The 26,506-nt window shown below is 46.6% G+C and overlaps 1 protein-coding gene across 6 annotated transcripts in view; it reads right to left on the bottom strand.

Annotated features, from left to right (window-relative positions):
• The window catches only part of LOC143924139 (UDP-glucuronosyltransferase 1A1-like), a 253,643-nt gene that overhangs the window by 106,633 nt on the left and 120,504 nt on the right, over positions 1 to 26,506 (bottom strand). The window contains exon 1 of one of the 6 annotated variants that reach the window (XM_077448207.1): positions 23,831 to 24,722. The exons of 4 other annotated variants lie outside the window; for them this stretch is intronic. In XM_077448207.1, the coding sequence (XP_077304333.1) occupies positions 23,831 to 24,694 (864 nt within the window). In that variant the 5' untranslated portion in view covers positions 24,695 to 24,722. Of the gene's footprint in view, positions 1 to 13,337; positions 14,196 to 23,830; positions 24,723 to 26,506 lie in introns of those variants that run through there. One more of the 6 variants, XM_077448216.1, reaches the window with a different exon arrangement.

The following is a 26,506-nucleotide window of genomic DNA, read 5'->3' as shown; positions in this document are numbered from 1 at the left end:
ACCAATTGAGACATGACAGCTCATGGACACTTGGACATTCCCCCTAACCTATAAATACACCCGATCCGGTGGCCATTTTACATTCTTTCTTCTGTCACTGTAGGGAAAGGATCCTGTGTGGAGTAGGGACAGAGAAAACGCTAGCTATTTGGTACACAAAAGTTCTTTTCAGGACTGGTATAGGTGTTAGGTCAGCAGCCTGAGTTTCTTTTGTCAGTTTAGATAAAGGGACAGAGCGCTGTATGCTGCTATTTTAGGGACAGCTCAGCCAGATTAGTCTTTCTTCATCATCATCATCATCATCATCATTAGCTGTTACTATCAGGTCCACAAAAGAGCTGTTCCAGCTAATCGTTCCAGCCTACTCTTTTTTGCCAATTTGTATAGGGACAGGCAGGAAGCAGTGTGTCAGGCAGTGAGGATAATTTTAAAGACTTGCTGTTACTATTAGTTCCACAAAGGTTCTTTTCAGGACTGGTATCAGTGGTACGGTAATAGGCTTGTACACGTATAATATTCTTTCTTCCAAATATAGAAAGAATATTATACTTGACTGCTGCCCTTCTGCTGCAGTCTGCTAATCATTCACAACTCACTTGTTCCACAAAGCTCTTTATCAGGACTGGTAACTTGGTCTGTCTAGGGTGCTACGGTACATAGGCTTGGGTGCGGTACAGTCTGCTGTTCTGTAAGGACCGCTATCGGTCCACAATACATAGGGTTGCCGTGCACTACTGCTGACCGCTGCCCTATACTGCAGCAGTCCTTCATTGGTATAGGGACTGACGTACAGTCTGCTAATCACTAACACACAACCTGCTTGGTCCACAAAAGTTCTTATAAGGACTGGTAACTTGGTATAGGGTGCTACGGTACATAGGCCTGAGTGCGTTACAGTCTGCTGTTCTGTAAGGACCGCTATCGGTCCACAATACATAGGGTTGCCGTGCACTACTGCTGACCGCTGCCCTATACTGCAGCAGTCCTTCATTGGTATAGGGACTGACGTACAGTCTGCTAATCACTAACACACAACCTGCTTGGTCCACAAAAGTTCTTATAAGGACTGGTAACTTGGTATAGGGTGCTACGGTACATAGGCCTGAGTGCGTTACAGTCTGCTGTTCTGTAAGGACCGCTATCGGTCCACAATACATAGGGTTGCCGTGCACTACTGCTGACCGCTGCCCTATACTGCAGCAGTCCTTCAGCGGTATAGGGACTGACGCACAGTCTGCTAAACACTAACACACAACCTGCTTGGTCCACAAAAGTTTTTATAAGGACTGGTAACTTGGTATAGGGTGCTACGGTACATAGGCCTGAGTGCAGTACAGTCTGCTGTTCTGTAAGGACCGCTATCGGTCCACAATACATAGGGTTGCCGTGCACTACTGCTGACCGCTGCCCTATACTGCAGCAGTCCTTCATTGGTATAGGGACTGACGTACAGTCTGCTAATCACTAACACACAACCTGCTTGGTCCACAAAAGTTCTTATAAGGACTGGTAACTTGGTATAGGGTGCTACGGTACATAGGCCTGAGTGCGTTACAGTCTGCTGTTCTGTAAGGACCGCTATCGGTCCACAATACATAGGGTTGACGTGCACCACTGCTGACCGCTGCCCTATACTGCAGCAGTCCTTCAGCGGTATAGGGACTGACGTACAGTCTGCTAAACACTAATACACAACCTGCTTGGTCCACAAAAGTTCTTATAAGGACTGGTAACTTGGTATAGGGTGCTACGGTACATAGGCTTGAGTGCGGTACAGTCTGCTGTTCTGTAAGGACCGCTATCGGTCCACAATAGATAGGGTTGACGTGCACCACTGCTGACCGCTGCCCTATACTGCAGCAGTCCTTCAGCGGTATAGGGACTGACGCACAGTCTGCTAAACACTAACACACAACCTGCTTGGTCCACAAAAGTTTTTATAAGGACTGGTAACTTGGTATAGGGTGCTACGGTACATAGGCCTGAGTGCGTTACAGTCTGCTGTTCTGTAAGGACCGCTATCGGTCCACAATACATAGGGTTGCCGTGCACTACTGCTGACCGCTGCCCTATACTGCAGCAGTCCTTCATTGGTATAGGGACTGACGTACAGTCTGCTAATCACTAACACACAACCTGCTTGGTCCACAAAAGTTCTTATAAGGACTGGTAACTTGGTATAGGGTGCTACGGTACATAGGCCTGAGTGCGTTACAGTCTGCTGTTCTGTAAGGACCGCTATCGGTCCACAATACATAGGGTTGACGTGCACCACTGCTGACCGCTGCCCTATACTGCAGCAGTCCTTCAGCGGTATAGGGACTGACGTACAGTCTGCTAAACACTAATACACAACCTGCTTGGTCCACAAAAGTTCTTATAAGGACTGGTAACTTGGTATAGGGTGCTACGGTACATAGGCTTGAGTGCGGTACAGTCTGCTGTTCTGTAAGGACCGCTATCGGTCCACAATACATAGGGTTGCCGTGCACTACTGCTGACCGCTGCCCTATACTGCAGCAGTCCTTCATTGGTATAGGGACTGACGTACAGTCTGCTAATCACTAACACACAACCTGCTTGTTCCACAAAAGTTCTTATAAGGACTGGTAACTTGGTATAGGGTGCTACGGTACATAGGCTTGAGTGCGGTACAGTCTGCTGTTCTGTAAGGACCGCTATCGGTCCACAATAGATAGGGTTGACGTGCACCACTGCTGACCGCTGCCCTATACTGCAGCAGTCCTTCAGCGGTATAGGGACTGACGTACAGTCTGCTAAACACTAATACACAACCTGCTTGGTCCACAAAAGTTCTTATAAGGACTGGTAACTTGGTATAGGGTGCTACGGTACATAGGCTTGAGTGCGGTACAGTCTGCTGTTCTGTAAGGACCGCTATCGGTCCACAATAGATAGGGTTGACGTGCACCACTGCTGACCGCTGCCCTATACTGCAGCAGTCCTTCAGCGGTATAGGGACTGACGTACAGTCTGCTAAACACTAATACACAACCTGCTTGGTCCACAAAAGTTCTTATAAGGACTGGTAACTTGGTATAGGGTGCTACGGTACATAGGCTTGAGTGCGGTACAGTCTGCTGTTCTGTAAGGACCGCTATAGGTCCACAATAGATAGGGTTGACGTGCACCACTGCTGACCGCTCACCTATACTGCAGCAGTCCTTCAGCGGTATAGGGACTAAGAGTTTTGTCACAGGGTCATTTAAAAAATGACATGCAGAGGAAGAGGCAGGCCCTTCCGCAGGGGTGGTAGGGGTAGGGCAGGAGCAACAGGCTTGAGCCAAAGTGGGAAGTTGCAGAAGGTGCGTTCAATTACTTTAAAGGATGCACCAGACTTGGTTGAGTGGCTCGCTCAGCCTTACTCTTCTGCACCCTCCTCATCCTCTCGATCTGCACCCTCTTCTTCACTCTCTGCTATGTGCACCCCCAAAGACACTACCACCAACAACACGACCACCACCACCACCACCACATACCTTCCGCTTGAGTCACTGGAATTATTTTCCGATCCATATCAAGAGGACATTTCTGATGCGCAGCCACTCTTGGTATTGGATCAGGAAGAGGAGGTAGCAACAAGCGCTACTCAGCAGTCTGACGCCAGTACCCAGATCAGCCCAAGGAGGAGGTTGGTCCCCGGTGTTGCTGCCTACTCTACTTATAGCGGTGGGGAAGGTGACGTTGATGATGACGTGTCTAGTGATGTCACGTGGGTGCCCACAAGAGAGGAAGAGGAGGGGAGTTCAGAGGGAGATATGGACCAGCAGATAGGGAGGAGAAGCAGCAATGACTTACATTGCACAGCAGGGACAAAGCAGACTGCAAATGTATCAGGAGCGAGTCATCGACCATGTACGGTCACATCTGGCGCTCCCAGGACACCGGCACATGGCTCCGCAGTGTGGGCTTTTTTTAACGTGTCCGCTGCTGACAATAGCGTTGCCATCTGCAATCTTTGCAGTCAACGCGTTAGTCGCGGTAAGCCCAATACTCACCTAGGGACGACCGCCTTAAGAAGGCACATGAGCAGCCATCACCGAGCCCAGTGGGAGCAACGGAACACACAAAGCCACACTGCAGGCTCTCACCGTCCAGCCTCGTCTTCTACTTCTCCTTCTCCTCTCTCCTCACAATTGTCCTCCACTCCACCTTCCATCACGCCAAGCTCACATTTTTCTGCAAAAAGGCAGGCTTCCGTGGGCCTAATGTTTGAGCGTAAAAAAATGATGACGCCGGATAACCCTCTTGCCCAACGGTTGGCGGCTGGCTTGTCAGAACTCATAGCCCGCCAACTACTGCCATATAAACTGGTGGACTCGGAGGCCTTTCGCAAATTTGTGGCCATTGGAACACCACAATGGAAGGTCCCAGGAAGGAAGTATTTCTCAGAGAAGGGCATCCCAGAGCTATATGGCCATGTTCAGCGGCAAGTGAATGTATCTCTGGCACACAGTGTCGGTGCCAAGATACATCTGACCACAGACACGTGGTCTAGCAAACACGGGCAGGGAAGGTATATCAGTTTTACTGCCCACTGGGTGAACCTTCTGACGGCCGTCAAGCATGTAACCCGTGGCACCCGTGTAGATTTGGTTTTACCGCCACGGATTGCATGCAGGCCTGACTCTTCTTCTCCTCCTCCTACTCCATCCTCCTCCCTCTCCTCCTCAGCTGCCTCCTCCTTTTCCGCTGCTAGCGTCTCTTCCACTGCACCGCCCAAGCTCCCCAGAACCTATTCCACATGCCAGGTGAGACGTTGCCATGCCGTGCTGCGTCTGTTGTGCCTGGAAGCAAAGAGCCACACTGGCCCGGCACTCCTTTCAGCTTTGCGTTCACAGGCAGATGAGTGGCTAACACCGCTCAATTTGACAGTTGGTAAAGTGGTGTGTGACAACGGTGCCAATCTGCTTAGCGCATTGAAACAGGGCAAAATCACGCACGTGCCGTGCATGGCACACGTCTTAAACTTGGTCGTGCAGCGATTCCTTGTCAAATACCCTGGGGTCCAGGACATCTTGCGGCAGGCAAGGAAAATCTCGGCCCATTTCAGAAGATCTTACACGGCCATGGCTCGCCTTGCTGACATTCAGCGGCGACACCATCTGCCGGTCAGACGTCTTATTTGCGATTGCCCGACGCGATGGAACTCAACCTTCTATATGCTTGATAGGCTGCTCCAGCAGAAACGTGCAGTTAACGTCTACCTGTATGAACTCTGCGAAAGAAACGGTTCTGGGGAGCTGGGTTTTTTTTCACCGCGCCAGTGGCTGCTCATGCGCGACACATGCAGACTTCTGCGGCCATTTGAGGAGATCACCAAACTGGTCAGTCGCAGCCATGGCGCCATCAGTGACATGGTACCTTATGCCTTCTTTCTGGAGCGTGCATTGCGTCGTGTCATTGATCAGGCTGTGGAGGAGCAGGAGCGGGAAGATGAGGAAGTCGCAATGCTGGATGAATTCCCAGGGGGGGCTACTCTATCTGAGACAAGTCAACAACAGGAGTCTGATGAGGAGTCAGAGGAGGATGGTGCCGGGGCGGATGAGCAGGAGCAAGAAGAGCATGCTTTAAACCTTTCTGGGATCCCTGTTGTGCGAGGATGGGGAGAGGAGAATGAAGAGGACGACATTATCCTGGATGATGAGCAGGAGCCAGGCCACCACACCGCTTCCACTTTAGTGCAAATGGGGGCCTTCATGCTCCAGTGTTTTAATAGGGACCCCCGTATAAAAAGCATGAGGGTCAAGGACCAGTACTGGGTGGCAACGTACTTAGACCCCCGGTACAAACACAAAATGGCGGAAATGTTACCGCCGTCGCAGAGGGCTGTCAGAATGCAGCACTTCCAGGCCTTGCTTCGAGAAATGCTGCATTCTGCTTTTGCGTGCGCTGGCAGAGGAGCAATTCCCACTCCCAGAGAAGGATTTGCGGGTACCAATCCAACAGCGCCTGCAAGAAGAGGCCGGTTTGAAGATGTGTTGGTGACTTCGGATATGAGGTCATTCTTTCAGCCGACCCATCGACAGGTGTCATCCGGATCCAGCATCAGGGAACGCCTAGACCGTCAGGTGTCCGACTACATTGGGTTAACGGCCGATGTGGACGCTCTGAGGAGTGATGAACCCCTAGACTACTGGGTGGGCAGGCTTGACCTCTGGCCAGAGCTTGCCCAATTTGCAATCGAACTGTTGGCTTGCCCCTCATCCAGTGTCCTGTCCGAAAGGACGTTCAGCGCAGCAGGGGGGATTGTGACCGATAAGCGTACTCGCCTAGCTCACCACAGTGTTAACTACCTCACATTTCTAAAAATGAATGAGGCATGGATCTCGGAGGAATTCAACACATGTGATCAGTAGACCATGTATATGTCTATAAACAATTTTTGGAATCAAGCACACAGACCTTCTTAATTCATTTGGCTCACTTCCCTGACCCAAAAAAGCACACCGTACTATATGCCCCTACCCTCCTCTTTGAAGAGGTTGAGCGGTGTCATATTTCTACTGGGGCTGCTTATTATGAGGGGTTCCCACCATCCCTGTGCTGTGCTGACTTCCTCCTGGGTGTTCTTATTATGAGGGGCTCCCACCATCCCTGTGCTGTGCTGACTTCCTCCTGGGGGTTCTTATTATGAGGGGATCACACCATCCCTGTGCTGTGCTGACTTCCTCCTGGGGCTGCTTACGGTGCTGCTGTCAGCGCTGTATGTCACGGAGCTGCTGTCAGCGCTGTATGTCACGGAGCTGCTGTCAGCGCTGTATGTCACGGAGCTGCTGTCAGCGCTGTATGTCACGGAGCTGCTGTCAGCGCTGTATGTCACGGAGCTGCTGTCAGCGCTGTATGTCACGGAGCTGCTGTCAGCGCTGTATGTCACGGAGCTGCTGTCAGCGCTGTATGTCACGGAGCTGCTGTCAGCGCTGTATGTCACGGAGCTGCTGTCAGCGCTGTATGTCACGGAGCTGCTGTCAGCGCTGTATGTCACGGAGCTGCTGTCAGCGCTGTATGTCACGGAGCTGCTGTCAGCGCTGTATGTCACGGTGCTGCTGTCAGCGCTGTATGTCACGGAGCTGCTGTCAGCGCTGTATGTCACGGAGCTGCTGTCAGTGCTGTATGTCACGGAGCTGCTGTCAGCGCTGTATGTCACGGAGCTGCTGTCAGCGCTGTATGTCACGGAGCTGCTGTCAGCGCTGTATGTCACGGTGCTGCTGTCAGCGCTGTATGTCACGGAGCTGCTGTCAGCGCTGTATGTCACGGAGCTGCTGTCAGCGCTGTATGTCACGGAGCTGCTGTCAGCGCTGTATGTCACGGAGCTGCTGTCAGCGCTGTATGTCACGGAGCTGCTGTCAGCGCTGTATGTCACGGTGCTGCTGTCAGCGCTGTATGTCACGGAGCTGCTGTCAGCGCTGTATGTCACGGAGCTGCTGTCAGTGCTGTATGTCACGGAGCTGCTGTCAGCGCTGTATGTCACGGAGCTGCTGTCAGCGCTGTATGTCACGGAGCTGCTGTCAGCGCTGTATGTCACGGTGCTGCTGTCAGCGCTGTATGTCACGGAGCTGCTGTCAGCGCTGTATGTCACGGAGCTGCTGTCAGCGCTGTATGTCACGGAGCTGCTGTCAGCGCTGTATGTCACGGAGCTGCTGTCAGCGCTGTATGTCACGGAGCTGCTGTCAGCGCTGTATGTCACGGTGCTGATGTCAGTGCTCTGTATTACGGTGCTGCTGTCAGTGCTCTGTATCTCCTGCACCCTCTTGTTTGCCTACCCTGGTCCCTGACCTTCCCTCTCCTCCATTGCCTTCATTAGCTCCATAGTCCTGAATTGTCAGAACAATTTCCCAAATAAAAAAAAAATGCTTGTAGTTATCGATCCCAAATTCACCTCATACATGTATTATGCTATTGTCCAGGTGGTGGGACTACGTGCTACCCCCTAATAATTACCCCGTGGCCGCAAATTCGACCTAAAGGTTTGCGAAATTCGCCTCCCATTGAAGTCAATGGAGCCCGCGGCGAACGGTCGTTTTCGCGAACGTTTGTGTCCGTTCGCGTTTCGCGTTCGCGAAACGTCCCGTCGGAAGTTCGTCCATCACTATTGGCCATATCCAGGGAAACTACCACTCTAGATCCTTTTTCTGTGTGTTCAATCTGTAGGTGGGTAAACAATCTGCGTAAATTAGTATCAGTAGATTTCTGCGGAATGAACCCCGTCTGATCTATATCCACCAGAGTCGTGATAACCTGAGAGAGTCTGGTAGCCAACACCTTCGTTAGAATTTTTAAATCTTGGTTCAGCAGTGCGATCGGTCTATACGAAGAGCAGGATAGGGGGTCCTTGCCCGGCTTCGGCAGCAGGATCACCTGTGCCTCCAGCAAAGAAGCCGGGAGACACCTGTGTTCCAAGCAGTAATCATATAGGTTTTTAAGTCTAGGAACCAATTCTTCCAGATGCTGCCTATACCACTCGATGCAGAAGCCGTCAGGCCCTGGGGATTTACGGGGAGGGAAGGACCTAATAGCTTTTTCAATTTCCTCTGTCGTTATGTCAGCCTCCAAAAAGTCCCTATCCGCCTCAGACAGCCTCGGGATCTGCAATGATGCTAACAACCCGTCTAACTCCGCTATGTCATAGGTCGGTATGGGTGCATACAGAGTCTTGTAGTATTCCACAAATGTGTCTAGTATGTCCGTCGGGGTTGTCAATAGGTCACCCTGAGTGTTCTTGATACAAGGAATATTAGTCTGCACCCTTTGCTCAGCCACTAGCATGGCCAACAGTTTACCGTTCTTGTTCCCTTGTTCAAATAGGGATTCAGCCATTTTCGACCTAGATGCGTGTGTTAGATCAGAGTAATGGAGTGCTAAAGCACGCCTTGCCTCCAACAGTGCGCCATAGGTGGCATCAGACTGATTGTTCGCGTGCTCCATAGCACACACCCTCTCCCTGTCCTGCAATTCTTGATCCATCTGATTATGGGACCTGCGGGCCTGTTTGATGGCTGAAATATAGTGCCCCCGCATGCAGGTCCTTAAAGGCATCCCATACGATGGCGGCGTCAGCAGACCCCTCGTTATCCTCCCAATAATGTGCAAAGTGTGGTGCTACTTGAGAGGACACCTCTTCCACCTCCAACCACCCCGGGTTCAATTTCCACCCCCTCCCCGTAGGACCTAAGGTGGATCCAATGTGAATTGACAAGGGCGAATGGTCTGAAATACCACCCGCTAAATAGTTTCCCCCCCCCCCCACTAATTGAAGCATAGATGTATTTGCAAATGCTAGATCTATTCTCGAAGAGGATTTATGAGTTTTTGATAAATGTGAGTAACCTCTGGTGACAGGGTTTTTCCAACACCAAAGCTCTGTCAGGGAGGCAACCGCCGCCCAGGCAGAGAGATCGGCCGACGCTACTCTAGATGCATTGGACGAGTCCAAAGCAGTAGATAGGATAGCATTAAAGTCCCCAGCTAGGGGAGATGGAGAGGGAGATGCATGTAGGGCGCCAATTTACCCAAAAGGTCATACAGGATCTGAATCTGGAATGGGGGTGGGATATAAACGTTCACCAATACCATTTTGCACGCACCAATATCCGCCACAATCACCAAAAACCTACCACCCGGGTCTGAGATCACATGGTGGATGGTGCACGGTACCGCCTTGCTAATTAAAATTGATACTCCCCTGGAGAAGGTAGAGTATGTAGCATGTAACGCTCTCTGTACCCAGGCTCTGCGTAAGGCCAACACCCTGCTCCCATCCAGATGCGTCTCCTGCAAGAACACCACATGAGGATTGAACGTTTTTAAATATTGAAACATTAAAGCTCTACGGAATTTATCATTAAGACCTCTAACATTCCATGACACTACATTAAACCCCGACCCCGCCATCATTCCCCACGTGACTCGTTAGACGGTAAGTAAAGTACAAACGACATCAGTGATACATACACTTGCAGACTGAAATCAGAGATAACATTAAGCATATAAATAAACAATTTACCTTGGAGGGCTGCACCTATCACACCCATTACCCTGTGAAACCCAAAAACACCCTGCTGCTGTGTAACAACACAAAAAAACATGTACACGCAGCTTATCCCCAAACTGAGTCCAAAAACAGTCCCGGAAGGCATAGCCTTGATGGGTCAAAAAAGGACCACTAGACAAAAAGTAAAAACCCTAGAACCAAAAAAGGTTCAAGTGTAAACCAAGAGTCCAAAGTAACATGGACATAGTGTTCACGTGCCTGGAGCTCCCACTCCGTTCGCAACACGTCAGTCCTTCGGTATGGATATCCGGAAAGCCTGTGCCTCTACGCATCCTCCACCAGCTCGTTTATCCAGGTGGGGGTAGGAACAAAAGAAGAAAAGATATAGGCAACCATGACAGGCGGCCCCAACCGAGGCAGGGAACCTGCAGGAGAATGTACAGGAGAAGCTGCCATCAACTGCCACCACCCACCCCCCACCCCAGCCAAAGTACGTCAGGCTTCTTGGTGGATATCAAGTGCATTCCAGCAGGAGACACATTTGTAGAGGAGTCAGGCCACCCCGAAGTGGGGCATCAACCACACATGGCAACAAAAAAGAAGAAGAAAAAACAGGTAGCTGCAAATCAATCCGCCGTTTGGTAATCAGGAGTGTCCTAGCAGGCCAGTTACAGCGATTGTAGCCATTGATCTGCTTCCGCAGGAGACTCAAAGAATTTCACCGATCCTCCATGTTGCACCCGCAGTCGGCTGGGATAAAGCATAGAATATTTCAGCTCACGCTCACGAAGCCTCCTTCTGACGTCTGTAAATGTCTTGCGTCGTCTCTGAAGATCAGCAGAGAAATCAGGATACAGGTGCACCACCGTGTTCTCAAAAGGCAAATTCTGATGTTTACGAGCCTCACGCAGGATCCGATCTCGGTCCCGAAAATTGAGAAAGCGTACCAAGAATGGTCTGGGGGGGCCCCCGGGGGACCCCGACTGGTCGGGACCCTGTGAGCTCTTTCAACCACATACGTTGGGGGGACATCGGTCAAGTGAAGCAACGATTTAAAGAAATCTTCGGCAAATTCAGCCGGACGGTCCCCTTCTGCTCCCTCCGGCAGGCCCAAGACCCTGACATTGTTTCTGCGCAAACGGTTTTCAGCGTCATCGGACCTGGCCACCAGAGTCTGAACCGTACGCTGCAGCGCTTGGATGGCCTCATCATGACGGTGAGTAGTGTCCTCCGTCACTGAGATGCGCAATTCAGTTTCCGAGAGCCTGCCCTGGAATTTATCAAAATCTGGTCTTATGAGGTTGCATTCCTCCGCCAGGTGATCTATGCGCACCAACAAAGAAGTTCTGCTTTGCTCAATCGCTGCAAGAATAACAGTGGTATCATTGGTTGGAGGTAACGTGGGTGCAGATGGGTTAGCCTCCTGTGGGGCCGCCTGCTCCATATCCGCCATTAGAGCCTTGAATTGATTTAGAAAGTCACTAGGAGTCTGCACAGGCTGTAACGGTGCTTTCTTAGCCGCAGACTTGCCTTTGGAGGGCATGAGGAAAAGATGACAGGCAAGCTGGCCTGAAGTATACTTGTGTGTAGAGAGGATGGTGCGGCCCTTTAAGGATACTCAACTTCAGGGATACAGCAGAGAATGATTAGAATGGCAAAAAGCACAGTTCTGGTAGCCCCCAAGAGCCTCTCACATCCAGAAACAAAACAATATAGTATGCATACAGTCTTGCTATGTACTAGGAAGTTGGAGTATGGCCCTTGAAGATATTCAGTTCATTCAGTTCATCTGCCCAGCATGTAAAGCATCAGGGAATGGCACCAGGGCTGCTACCCTCTCTCCCTCTCCTTTCTCCACCTCTCCTGTGCAGCTATCAATGCCCCCCAGTCAAGGACTCACCGCCCCAGCAAGGACAGTACAGGGCCTCCACAGATCAGACAGTCCTCCCCACGGCAGATGTACCGCTGCACGGCCGTTTGCGACGGATCGTGGCAGTCACCGCATCCGTGTCCGGCGGTATGGCCCGAGGATTCTTCTCCTTCCCGCGTCCCCTCCGTTCCGCGCCCCGGTGCAGCCGATTCCCGCACTCAGTACTCCACCGCGGCCGGTCCGGAGGCTCTACAGGCCGCAAGATGGCGGCCGGACACCGCGAGTCAGCTAGGCCTCAAGCCACAGGGCCACCAAACACACCGCTCTCCGCGCCAATAATGCCTCCCTATAGCCCAGCGGGATGTCAGAGGCACAGGGGAGATAACTTGGCCGTCCCCAAGGTCAGACAGGCGAAGGATGGCAGAGGATTATTTTCAGGATGGCAGGAGCTCCAGCACCACACGTCCTCCTAGGTCTACATCCGGCCACGCCCCCATGGTTAGCCATCCTTGACTGACATAATATTCCAGTGCTGCAGGAGTTTATACAGTTTCTAAGGCTGTCAGGAGCTCTCATTAAAAGAGCCGTACTACAGCTTCTATGAATTACACAGGATCTATTAACGTGTTACTAAACCCAGGACCCTGCATTTACTATATCTGGTCTGCCACATTACACAGAACATGGAAATGCAATAGTTTTAGTAAATATAAACTGCTAAATACCTTTTCTCATCAGCAGTTAGAGCAGTCTTGTGACTTCTATCAGTGTCTGGTTAAAGCTTGTAGTAGGCATTTTCATTGTACCCTGACTGTCCTATGAGGCTGCAGGACCCTTGACCCTCTGTCTGGACAGTAATGATTGGCCCTGTGCTGATCACATGCACTCTCCCAAGAAAAGGAAAACTCTCTAACAATACACACCAAACTGAGCATGTGCAGCTTGCACCCAAAGTTCTGTTCAATCAGGAGATGGTTTGGGGACTGTGGAAGAAGGGGAGGATCAGACAACACAGGATCAAACAACCTGTTTACACCATGCAGAGGATAAAACCCTTAGGTTCCATGTTGAGTATAACAAGCATGGTTTACTGCATATACAAACTGATTTTACTGATTTTACTACACTTTAATGTAGTGTTCGGAGCTATCAATCATCCCGCTGTCCCCCATTCACCGATCATATGTTCTTAGAAACTTTTTATACTGTTATTTGACAGGTTACAGTCTGATATCTGGTTTACCACAGATTCACTCCTGCGTTATTTGCAATTATTGGTATTTCACATAAAAACATAATGCTTAAATCCCCACTAAAAGGCACAATATTACAAAGAACACTAGAAGACCACATTCTTTAAATTTGTACATTGCACACTCAGTATCTGGTCAACAACTCTCAACACGCTCAACAATTTTTTAGATTGTTGAGCTTGAACACACTTAGTACACTTACCGGGTTTGCTCTTTTCTTCTCTGGACAGCTATGACCCCCGATAAACAACATATTTGGCATTAAAGGTTTAGCAGACTCTAGTACAAAATCAAATTTGTATAACCAAAGTTCAGCCTGACTAAATATTTCAAGTAACTTCACATCTCTATGTAGGAACTTGGAAGCCAGTCTGTTGTATTCAGTCTCAATTTGCTGGCAGGCTAAGGTTTTTAAAATGTGAAACAGAACATTCCTCGTCCGCTGGAAAAGATCCTCCTGATTGTTTCCTAGGTCAGAGTGATCTGAATTTGGGCAATTTACAGCCTTTTTATCCCAGCCACAGGGAAGTGAGGGTAGAAAATAAATGGATCGGAGCTGGAGATGTTCTGCAAGGATTGGACCACAGGGAAAAAAAGGATCCATGACTGAAACATCAAAACGTATTTTTTCCAAGAAACTAAGCAACTCCTGGTCAGCCAGGAGATCCAGACAGGTACAAGATAAAATTGATGCCGTATACTTCATCCTCTTATATTCTGTACTAATAGAACTTAGCAAGCTGTCCATCAGAGATTGACCTGATATAGGTTCCAGATTTATACTGAGCCCAGACTTAAGGAGAGGGGCACTGTACATCTTCACTATTATTCCTTCAAATGAGCCCATGTCCATCATGTTCCTAGGTATCACCAACACTATCTCATGTCCGTTTTGTTGGATTTTATCCACCATAGTGCGCATGTCAAGCCACGTATCGGTATCTTGAGCGATTACCAGTACATTTCCACTCTCTGCCAAGGTGGGAAGACCCAGAATGACAACAATCCAGATGAATGTCAGTGAAAGAATAATGGCCGCCATGTCTGAGTGAGTAGTCTGCACTCTCTGAGAACACACCTCAGAAATAGATTCTTATAAATTTGGTTTTCAGTGAGTCAAATAATTCAAATAGCCTATGTCTATCACAATGTCTCAAGTGCCGGACACTCCCTTCTATAACAACAATTTGTCAGCCTTATCATAAAATGTGATAACTAATGTATAGTAGCTATTAGAATTATTCATAATAAATAACATTTTAAAAAGATAAAGCAGGTGAGAGCCCAGTGTGCCGGTAAAGTGTAAATATTGAGTGATATTCAAAACTGAATACAAGTAAAGGTAAGGTTAGAAACGTAGGGCATTCCTTATTCAAGCGTTCTGCAAACCTCTTGAATTTCTTTGTTTAAATTGAGCTTTCTGTTACATATTTTATAGTGAAAAATACAGTAAGGACAGCAGGGCAATGCAACCGGTACATTTTTATTGCAGCCCCCCAGCAGCATATACTCATGTTAACACTCCACTCAGTTCAAGCACCAGCAGCGAAGATTAATACCTGGTACTTCTGGGTGTGGAGACCTAGGGGTTTATTCACTAAAGGCTTCCAAGTGCACTTGGAAATGCAGTTTCTGTAGACCTGAAGGGGACAAGGAAAATAAAACACAACATTTTTGCTTGCACATGATTGGATGATAAAATCAGCAGAGCTTCCCCTCATTTCAGATCTTCCCCTCAGATCTAAAGCGACTGCAGTGCACTTGTAGTGCAAAGTGGATTTGCCTTTAGTAAATAATCCCCCAGGTCTCCACAAGTAAGTAGTAAATCAGGCCCTGTGTGTTTTACTCCATGCATCTATTGAAATAGTGCTACTACCCCGAAGTAGCCCTTAATGATAAGCAGGATGGGATATAGACTCATGTGTTATCCCCCAGTGCTCAGGTCTCAAAAATAAAACATATACGATTTTATTTACCACTTCAGCCCCAGAAGGTTTATTTTAACTGACAATTGCGTGGTCATGCGACGCTGTACCCAAATCAAATGTTTATCTGTTTTTTCCCACAAATAGAGCTTTCTTTTGATGGTATTTGATCACCTCTGCGGTTTTTATTTTCTGTGTTATAAACAAAATAAGGCAGGCAATTTTTAAAGATAAAACAATATTTTTTACTTTCTGCCATAAAAAAAAAATGTCTTTATCAGTTTAGGCCAATATGTATTCTGCTACATATTTTTGGTAAAGAAAATCCCAATAAGCGTATATTGATTGGTTTGCACAAAAGTTATAGCATCTACAAACTATGGGATATATTTATTTATTTTTTACTAGTAATGGCGGCGATCAGTAACTTACAGCAGGACTGCGATATTGCGGACAAGCCAGACACCTAACTAACTTTTGACACGTTTTGGGGACCGGTGACACTAATACAGTGATCAGTGATAAAAAATATGCACTGTCACTGTACTAATGACACTGACAGGGAAGGGGTTAACATTAGGGGCAATCAAAGGGTTAAATGTGTTCCTAGGGAGTCCTTACTAACTGTGGGGGAGGTGCATTGACTGGAGGAAGGTAAAGATCCATGTTCCTGGTTAAGAGAAACACAAGATGTGCATTTTCACCTCTCACAGGAAGGCAATCTACCTTGTTTACATAGGCAGACCTTAGTTGTGCCTGTCTCCCAAATGATCGGTGGGTCCCGTCGGACTTCGCATCCACCGGACCCTCTGATTGGCTCCTGATGTGTCCAATTACAGTGGGAGCTGGTCACCGGCGGTACGCATGCGTGCCTTGGACCCGGAAGTGTCAGATCATGTACTAGGTATGTGATCTGGCACAAAGTGGCTGCCCACAAGTGGTTAATCCATCTAATAAAAGGAATCAATACCAGTAGTTATTGATGCGTTTTAGCCTCTTACATAGGTCTTAGTCATGTGTTTTACTCCCCTTTCTTCCACGTAATCGAGCTAGTGCTCTATAATTGCCTACTCAGGCACCCAGTCCTGTTACATGAAGCAGAGAGAAAGTTTCCTTTCCTCAATCCACCAGATGAATAGAAGGTAAATACAAGTAAATGTGAGGACCACGTTCACCAGAATTAGAGTGAATCTGTTGCTTTGCCCTACATTGTCAAAGCACAAGTTCTCTTTAACCGGTTCCCGACCAGCGCACGCCGATGTACGTCGGCAGTATGGCACGGGCAAGCAAATGGGCGTACCTGTACATCCCTTTAAATTTGCCGCCCTGCCAGTGCTGGTCGGGACCCCCGTGAGTCTGGTCGCGGGTCCCGCGGACTCGATCACCGCAGGCATACCTGCGATCGTCTCACGGGGCGGCTGAACGAGGAAATGCCATTGTAAACAGCATCTCCCCGTTCTGCCTAGCAACTAGTGACGCTGATCTCTGCTCCATGTGATTGGAGCAGAGATCAGTGTTCACTAAATTAAAGCCCAGCCCCCGACAGTTAGTAACACACCCCTAGGAACACTTAACCCCTACACTGCCACCCACTGGTTAACCCCTTCACTGCCAGTGTCATTTACACAGGAATCACTGCATTTATATAGCAATGATTGCTGTATAAATGACAATGGTCCCAAAAATGTGTCAAAAATGTCTGATGTGTCTGCCATAATGTCGCAGTCACAATAAAAATCGCTGATCACCGCCATTACTAGTAAAAAAAATTCTTAATAAAAATGCCATAAAACTATCCCCTATTTTGTAAACGCTATAACTTTTGCGCAAACTAATCAATAATCGCTTATTGCGATTTTTTTTACCAAAAATATGTAGAAGAATACGTATCAGCCTAAACTGAGGAAAAAAAAAAATGTTTATAAATATTTTTGGGGGATTTTTATTATAACAAAAAGTAAAAAATAATGCCTTTTTTTCAAAATTGTCGCTCTATTTTTGTTTATAGCGCAAAAAATAAAAACCGCAGGGGTGATCAAATACTACCAAAATAAAGCTCTATTTGTGGGGAAAAAAAGGACGTCAATTTTGTTTGGGAGCCACGTCGCACGACCGCGCAATTGTCAGTTAAAGCGACACAGTGCCGAATCGCAAAAAGTGGTCTGGTCTTTGACCAGCAAAATGGTCCGGGGCTGACGTGGTTAAAGTTGAACTCTAGAAATAATCAGTTTTTATTTCTTTTCTTCTTTTAATTCTAAACACAAGTAAATATTTCATCCTCATATAAAATCTAATGAACATATTCATACACTAATGCCGCGTACACACGATCTGAATTCTCGTCGTAAAAAGCTCTGATGGTTTTCCCGTCGGAATTCCAATGGAACTCCGCTCAAGCTGTCTTGCCTACACATGGTCACACCAAATTCCGATCGTTTATAACACGGTGATGTACAACACGTATGACGGGATTAGAAAAAGGAAGTTTAATAGCCTCTGCCTTGTAGTTGAATCTGAGCATGCATAATTTTTGGCATATTGGAATTTCATACACATGATCGGAATTTCTGTCGGGAAAATTGAGAACATGCTATCAATTTTTGGCTGGCGGGAATTCGGACAGCTAAATTCCGATGGAGTAACACACGGTCACATTTTCCGATGAAAAGCTCTCATCGGTCTTTTTCTGTCCGGAATTCCGATCGTATGTACGCAGAATTAGACATAACAAGAAAAGAGAAACACTCCACAGAACAGATCCTGGGTGGTCCCAGAAAGGGATAGTGTGGTCCCTTTCAGCAGGAATGTAACTAAAATTATGACAAAAGGCTTTTCTCCACTGATAGCTCTGTTTTTGTCCCAAGAGATCCCTTGGTGGCCAGCAAAAGGGTCCTCCCTCTTAAGCTTTGGATAACTGAAACACTGGAACACAGGATACAACTGGAACAGAAGTGTAGTACTATACATGCAGTACATAGCCCTCTCTCAGCAGACAGTCTCCACTGCAGCAGCATGCATCTCTGAGGCTCACTCATCCAGCACTGGAAAAAGCAGCTGCCTTTAAACATAGTAGTAGCAGAATATTCATAGTGACCAGTCTCTTTTTCTGCCTAAGCTCTCAGTAGCAAAGTCCACTTGCAGCTTTCCTCCTACAGCACAGTTTAGGAACAGGCAGTCCAAAGCTCCAGGCAGCACAGTCAGGGGTCACACCCCCCCCCCCCCCCCCCCGGCACCTCAGCTTCCCCTGCAGTTCTCAGCAGACTCCCTCTGTACTCCACATGGATTTCTGCTTTTTTCCCGAGTAGTGGGCAGGGCTAAATGTGGCCAGCAGCCAATTAGGTCCTCCTAGCCTACCCCCTCATTAAGAGTCCTCCTTGCCACTGTTGCTGCAGCAAGGTACTCAGGGCACAGTATTGCCTCATATCTCCCTAGGCTGTCCACCTCTTTCCTTCTGTTGCACTGCACCCATCTTCCATTACTGCTTACCTCTGCATTCCACTCACACCACTGCTTTCCTCTGTACATTTCTTCCACAACTGTACCCTCCACTATATCCCCTACACTTCTCTTCTACTACTGCTCAGCCCTGCAACCCTTTTCAGCTATATTCTACCACTGAAATTCTCTTATACTATGGCACCCCCTTGTAACACTTTTACATTACTGCATACCCTTAAAATCCAATCGTTTAAATTCAGATCGTGTGTAGACAATTCCGACGGACAAAGTGCCACACATGCTCAGAATAAAATATGAGACGAAGAGCTATTGGCTACTGGCCTCTTTATAGTATCGTACGTGTTGTACGTCACCGCGTTCTGAATGATCGGGTTTTCCGACAACTTTGTGCGACCGTGTGTATACAAGACAAGTTTGGGCCAAAATCCGTTGGAAAAAATCCGACGGATTTTGTAGTCGGAATGTCCGTCCATGTGTATGGGGCATAACCCCTTTCTCATCTGCCCCACCACTGTACCCCCCGCTCATCTGCTCCACCACTGTAACCCCCTGCTCATCTGCCCCACCACTGTAACCCCCTGTACATCTGCCCCACCACTGTAGCCCCCGTACATCTGCCCCACCACTGTAACCCCCCGTACATCTGCCCCACCACTGTAACCCCCTGCACATCTGCCCCACCACTGTACTACTCTGCACATTTGCCCCACCTCTGTACTCCCCTGCACATCTGTCCCACCTCTGTTCCCCCTGCTCTTCTGCCCCACCACTGTAACCCCCTTTCTCATCTGCCCCATGACTGTATATCTTGCACATTTGTCCCACCTCTGTTCCCCCTGCTCTTCTGCCCCACCACTGCAACTCCCCGCTCATGTGTTCCACCGATGTAACTCCTTTCTCCTCTACACCCCTCTACGCATCTGCCCCACCTCTGTAACCCCCTACTCATCTGTCCCACCAATGTACCTCCTTTCTCTACTGCCCCAACACTGAACCCCCTGCTCATCTTTTCCACCACTATAACCCCCTTCTCATCTGGCCCAACACTGACCCCCCGCTCATCTGTCCCACCACTGTAACCCCCTACTCATCTGCCCCATCACTGTACCCCCCTGCTTTTCTCTCCCACCGCTGAAGTCCCTTCTCATCCCTCCCACCACTGTACCTCCTGCACATCTTCCCCACCACTGTACCTCCTTGCTCTTTTGTCCTACCACTGTAACCCGCCCTGCTCATCTGCCCCATCAATGTACCCCTTTTCTCATCTGCCCCACCACTGTATCCCCCTGCTCTTCTGTCTCACCACTGAACCCCCCTGCTCATCTGGCCCATCACTGTGCCCCTCTGCTCTTCTGTTCCACTCCTGAACCCCCTTCTCATCTCTTTCACCACTGTACTTCCCTGCACATCTGCCCCACCATTGTATCCTCCTGCTCGTCTGTTCTGCCTCTGAACCCCTCCTGCTTATTTTTGCCACTGCTGTACCCTCCTGCTCATCTGCTCCACCACTGTACCCTCTTCTCATCTATGACATGCGTGGTATGCAGAGTGGTGAAAGGAAGCAGAGATGAGACACATCTACCTGTCCTGGCACACTCATCCTGCTGATCCAGTGATTGGTTGAGTGAAATTGGTTACAGTGATTGGGTTTAGCAGTGGCCAAGACAGTACTCCTCCTCCTGGAAACAGGGACTGCCCTCCTAGCAGAGCTGCACCTAATCTCTTCCCCATCACAGAAGCTGACGATCGCAGCTACAGCAAAGTTAGAGAACCAAACAAGGTTTCCCATCTTTTACAATGTATGGGGGCACAGTGCCTCCCAAAATATGCTGGAATGCAATATTTTTTTCTAATTTCTGGCAGCTCTTTGCTGGGTCATAAAGCCTATTGTATGTACTGAGACATATGTTGTTTTTTTTTCCCTTTTTTTATTATTATTATTTTCCTGTATACAAACATGTCCTGTTATGATGTCCCTTACCTATCTTTTTGTTTCTATTGACTGGTTCCCACTCAGGACAATGTTACCTGGTAATGTAATATGTGCTGGCCGCTTTGTATTGTTTTGCTGAATGCTATGCTTAACCTCCCTAGCAGTAATCCCGAGTCTGGCTCGGCCTGGAATTTTAGTACCATAATCGGTAACCCCGAGTCAGACTCGGGATCGCATCGGATCCCCCAGGATCCAGCGATGTCCTCCGCGCTGTGTGATCGAGCTGTCCTCCGCTCGATTCACACAGTGCCCGAATGCCGCCGAGCTCCGTTCCCTGCGACGTTACGGCGCACGGGAGTGGAGATCGGCGCCAAATTCAAAAAAGTAAAAACACACAAAACACACACAGTACTGTAATCTTACAGATTACAGTACTGTATAAAAAAAATTACACACCCCCTTTGTCCCTAGTGGTCTGTGCAGTGCCCTGCATGCACTTTTATATTATAAATACTGTTTTTTTCTGCCTGGAATTTGGAGATTGTCCATAGCAACCAAAAAGTGTCCCTTTATGTCAAAAGTGATTTTAGACCAACTAGAAAACAGCGATAATAAATTATAATCACTTGCAGAATTGAGCGATAGCGATTTGTGGGGAAATTCGTCATCAAACACTAAATCTAATGACAGCGACAATTCTGCAAATTAGCAAATTTCAGTGTTTTTGGATTTGATTACATTATTGAATAATTTTTATTATTATTTATTATATTATAAACTTTATCATGTCTGCTAGACTCTGTTTTGAACAGATTTAAGAGCGTTATTCCTAAGAATTACAGGACTACAATATAAAACGCCAAATTTCCATGCAAAATAATTGTACCGCTTCCAGCACCTAAAACCAGAACTAATCATACCGCCAGGGAGGTTAAATAAAGAATTAAAAAAAGGAAAAAAAGGTTAAAAAAAAAATCTAATCCAACCACCACAACTAAGCACTGATAATCTGCAATTTAATATTTTTTTGTCTTTAGGTTTACTAATACTTTAACCGGTTCCCGACCAGCGCACGACGATGTACGTTGACAGAATGGCACGGGCAGGCATATTGGCGTACAGGTACGTCCAATATTCAATGCCGCCCTGCCATCGGGAGTGCGCCGCTGGCGGAACGCTCCTGCACTGGTCGGGACCCCCGTGAGTCCGGTCGCGGGACCCGCGGACTCGATCGCCGCGGGCATCCCCGCGATCGTCTCACGAGACGGCTGAATGGAGGAAATGCCGTGTAAACAGCATTTCTCCATTCTGCCTAGCAACTAGTGATGCTGATCTCTGCTCCATGTGATTGGAGCAGAGATCAGTGTTCACTAAATGAAAGCCCAACCCCCCCACAGTTAGTAACACACCCCTAGGAACACTTAACCCCTACACTGCCACCCACTGGTTAACCCCTTCACTGCCAGTGTCATTTACACAGGAATCACTGCATTTATATAGCAGTGATTACTGTATAAATGACAATGGTCCCAAAAATGTGTCAAAAATGTCCGATGGGTCCCCCACAATGTCGCAGTCACAATAAAAATCGCTGATCGCTGATGTTTTTAATTCTCTTTTTTTTTACCAAAAATATGTAGAAGAATACGTATTGGCCTAAACTGAGGGAAAAAAAATGTTTTTTTATATATTTTTGGGGGATATTTATTATAACAAAAAGTAAAAAATAATGCGTTTTTTTCAAAATTGTCGCTCTATTTTTGTTTATAGCGCAAAAAATAAAAACCGCAGGGGTGATCAAATACCACCAAAAGAAAGCTCTATTTGTTGGAAAAAAAGGACGTCAATTTTGTTTGGGAGCCACGTCGCACGACCGCGCAATTGTCAGTTAAAGCGACGCAGTGCCGAATCGCAAAAAGTGGTCTGGTCTTTGACCAGCAAAATGGTCCGGTCTGTAAGTGGTTAAGTAATCATTCACACCAGATGCGTTGGCAATGCAAGGACCCATAAAAAATAAGATATGTGAATGGGAGCAGTCATACTGGTGCGTTGCACTGATATGCACTTGCTTGCAGTGGAAAAAAGTAGAGCAAGCCCAACTTCTTTTCAGTGCAACGTGAAGCAAAGCATGATATTGCTTGTTGGCGCAATGTGCTCAATGCACAGGAGACACAGCAGGCCAGCACAAGTTTGGCTTTTCTGCCTTGTTCAGTCTTGCAATGGGACTGCGCTGGAATAGCTACCCAATACAGTCCCACCACACCTGGTGTGAAAGAACCCTCATGGTATATCAATATTTACATGTATAATTTCACATTTGGTAGTTGGCACTAAGCACAGATTTTTGCTTTAGATGGTTTATATGCAGTATATACCAGCAGGCAGATCTTGCTTCAAGATCCTTTATATGTTTTAAATTCTCTTTTTATGCCCTGGTGCAGAAAGTTGAATAGCTCAAGATGACCTTAGAGGTCCATTCATACATTTTTTTAATGCAAGGACCTGTAAAAAATAAGGTATGTGAATAGGAGCAGCTCATACTGGTGCATTGCACTGATATGCACTGGTTTGCAATGGAAAAAAGTACAGCAAGCTCCACTTTATTTTAGCGTGATGCAAGGCAACACATGGTAAAGCTTACCAGTGCAGAGCAATGTGTTTCAACGAATGGGAAAAACAGCAGGCCAACACAAGTTTGGCATTTCAGTCATTCTGTAGACCCTTTTTATGTTTCAGAAAGTGGGGAGAAAAGTGCATGTTAAAATGCACTGCAAAGCAGCATACCAATACACATAAATGCACGTGTTTACCTTCGCTCAATGTACATGTTTGGACAAGTTTGAATGAACCCTTAAACATAACTAAATAAGTTTACACAGTGACTCATACCAACCCACTCCCACTCCTCTCCCTACTATGTGTTCAGATGTTTCAAAAGTAGAAATCTTACCTGAAAGGAGATGTAGGTGCACTGCCAGTTGGAGTGCCATTATAACAAATTTAGTAAGAGGCTACTAAGCTAAAAGCCAGCCTGAGCTCTGATTGGTATTGTTTTCTGCATTCATTGAATGTGCCCTAATCTCAGAATATTGTTTGCTTTTGCCTGTTGCTAGCAGGAGTTATGGATATTTATTTTGTGGCTAATCACTATGAGATTTGTTTCCAGTACTGTGTGTTAGGGAAGGAGATAATCATTGCCTTAAAGACTTTGCCTTGAGAGGATGTGAGTGACTCCAGGAACCCAGTAACCACACACACACACACACACACACACACACACACACACACACACACACACACACACACACACTATGTACAGAATATATAAAGCATATATACAGAATATATACTAGAAAATCAAATGCTTAGAATCCTCACCTGGTTTAGAGGTTTTCTTTGAACACAGTTAATTCCTCCTATAAAGACCATATTGGGCATCACCGGCTTTGGATAATCAAAAGCAAAGTCGATTCTCATTAGCCAGATGGCCGCGTGACCTAACATTTCATGTAAATTGACCTCCCTTTGAAGGAACTCAGAAGCCAGTTGCTGGTATGGAGAGTAAAGTAAATTACACAGAAAATGTGAAGTTATATCAAAAAAGATGTTCTGCAGTCTTTGAGGGAAAGTCATATGATCAGTAAGGCCTGATAACTGCCGTGGTACATAAGAAAGTGGTGTTGGACACTGAGAAGATATTGCATCTTTCTGACAGGGTATGGAACGCAAAAAGTACACAGAGGGTATTGCCAAATGCTCTGCAAGGATCTGGCCACATGGAAGCATGGGATCTGTGAAAACAACATCAAAAGTGGTCTCTTCCAAGGTCCGTATTAACTCTTTGTTGTTCAGTAGTCTAACACAAGTATCAAACATTAGGGCTGCTCCTTGTTTCATCTCCTCACGGATCTTCAGAATCTTCTGCAGAAGAGGTCTTTTTGTAAAAATTTCAGCTGAAAAACTTTTAAAATGACTCTGAAGATCTTCACGGGAATATGACACAGGGTAGAACTTAATCTTATAATCTTCAGAGGCTTGAATATGGATATTGCAGTCTGGTGCTACTACAAAAATCTGGTGTCCTTTTTGCCTCAACAAATCCACAACTGCACGCATGCTAAGCCAATGGCTGCCTTCAATAGGTACTACAAGCACGTTACCAGGCTCAACAAACGTTACGTATCCGAAAGAAAATAATATAAGGACAGCCGTGACTTGTACATAGTGAAACATTTTGTCCATGCCTTCTGAAAGAAGCTTATCTGTAAACTGCTTTTGAGCATTTTTTATTTAATGTTTAACAGTCTTCATTACGTCACTATGTAATAAACCTGCACATAGAGTTTAGAAAGTTCATTTGTATATTTGTATTGTCTTAAAGGGCAACAATGTTAACCTGATGCACAGGTCATATCCCAAGGCCTTCAAGACTCTGATGAACAATATACAGTATATTATCACTTAAAGTGAAATAAAAAATAATTCTCATCTTCATATGTTGTTTAGCTATATATTAAAGTAAAGAACTGGAAAAATAATATTAATAAATTGCCTATAAAGCAGATCATTTTGGATAAAAAGATTTTATTTTTAAAAAAGAAGCGTGACGACAGAAAAAGACCATGTGGTCTATCGAGACTGCCCCATTTTTTTTTAACAATTTTTTGGTCCGAATATAGATTTATGCTTATCCTAAGCATGTCTGAATTCACTTACTGTTGGCTGACTTGCTACTTCTGTTGGAAATCTATTCCAAGCATCAACTACTCTTTCTGCAAAATAGTACTTTCATAATTAGTTTTGAATTTTTCTAAATAACCCTCCTAGAAATATGTTTCCCCTTACTAGAATATCAGCTTTTGGGTTTATTATTATTTTTTATTTTTTGGGAAAATTCTTTTTATTACATTTTATAAAAGACAGTGAAAAAAAGTGACATTGACACAACGCCAAGTCACTCACACAGCCAAGCATGGCCCAACAAGTTACATATGACAGTCAATCTAACTAACAAACTCTGACTTAAAATTCAGAGAACAATCCCAGTGCCCCCCTCCCCCACCCCCCAACATACCAAAGCTGAGTCCTCTCATGCTCCCATATGTCATAATCATCCAAAGAAAAGTGCCCCTAATGCTTGATATAAAACCTTTGAGGATTGTTTGTGGGTATCTCATTCACCTCCTGCAGTAAACTCTATCATCTATTGCAGCTAAAAAAACACGGATGCATTTTCAACCCCATGCAGGACGTTAAGTATCTCCCACCTCTAACCAGTGTATTAAAGGGATGAACACTCAAAAACTGTTGATTTCTTCAATCCTTTTAACCCTACCAGTAAATCAGAGTTATACCATGCCTGCCACACCTTATCAAATTTCTTCCCACAATCTCTTGATAAGTAAGTCGCCTTATTATACGGCATCATTGAATTCACAAGCCCTTTGCAGAAGGGCAAACTAGGGGCCTCCGATTTCCTCCAGTGTAACAAAATGGTCTTCCTATCATAGAATAGTAGGATATGTGCCCGTGATGTAACCACCTACTCCACCAGACCCAGAAGACACACCCTGATTGTCAATGGAATTGGCACCACTAGGACCTCTGCAATGCAGGAGGTAACCTTAGTTCAGAACTTTTGGATCTGCAGGCACCTCCAGAAGACGTGGTCAGCACCCGCCGGTGAGAAAGAACACCTCCAACAGTCCGCCGGGACAGATGGATAAATTGCAGCCAGCCTAGCTGGTGTATAATAAATTTTATGCAAAAATTTAAAGTGAATCAAACTATCTCTTGCAGAGACCAGATTCTGAAAGGGGTGATCCCACATGTCATCCCACTGTTCCCCTATGTCAGATATTTCTGCCTCCCTACATTTAGTCACTGCCAGTGGTCGCTTTTTAAATAACTCTTTGTATGCTACAGATCGTGTTTTAGGAAGTTCCTCAGTTCCTCATAAGCGGGTTTTCGAAATCCAAAGGAAAGGACTCAATGCTCCTGTCCCTAAGCCTGAAAAACATGACGCAGCTGTAGGAACCTGAAATAATACGAATT

This window comes from Lithobates pipiens, unplaced genomic scaffold (assembly GCF_037356315.1).
Source record: "Lithobates pipiens isolate NorthernLeopardFrog02 unplaced genomic scaffold, aLitPip1_a1.2 Scaffold_22, whole genome shotgun sequence".
NCBI classification, from domain to species: Eukaryota; Metazoa; Chordata; class Amphibia; order Anura; family Ranidae; genus Lithobates; species Lithobates pipiens.
The sequence above is the reverse complement of the archived record's forward strand: the minus strand, read 5'-3'. Positions and strand labels throughout refer to the sequence as shown.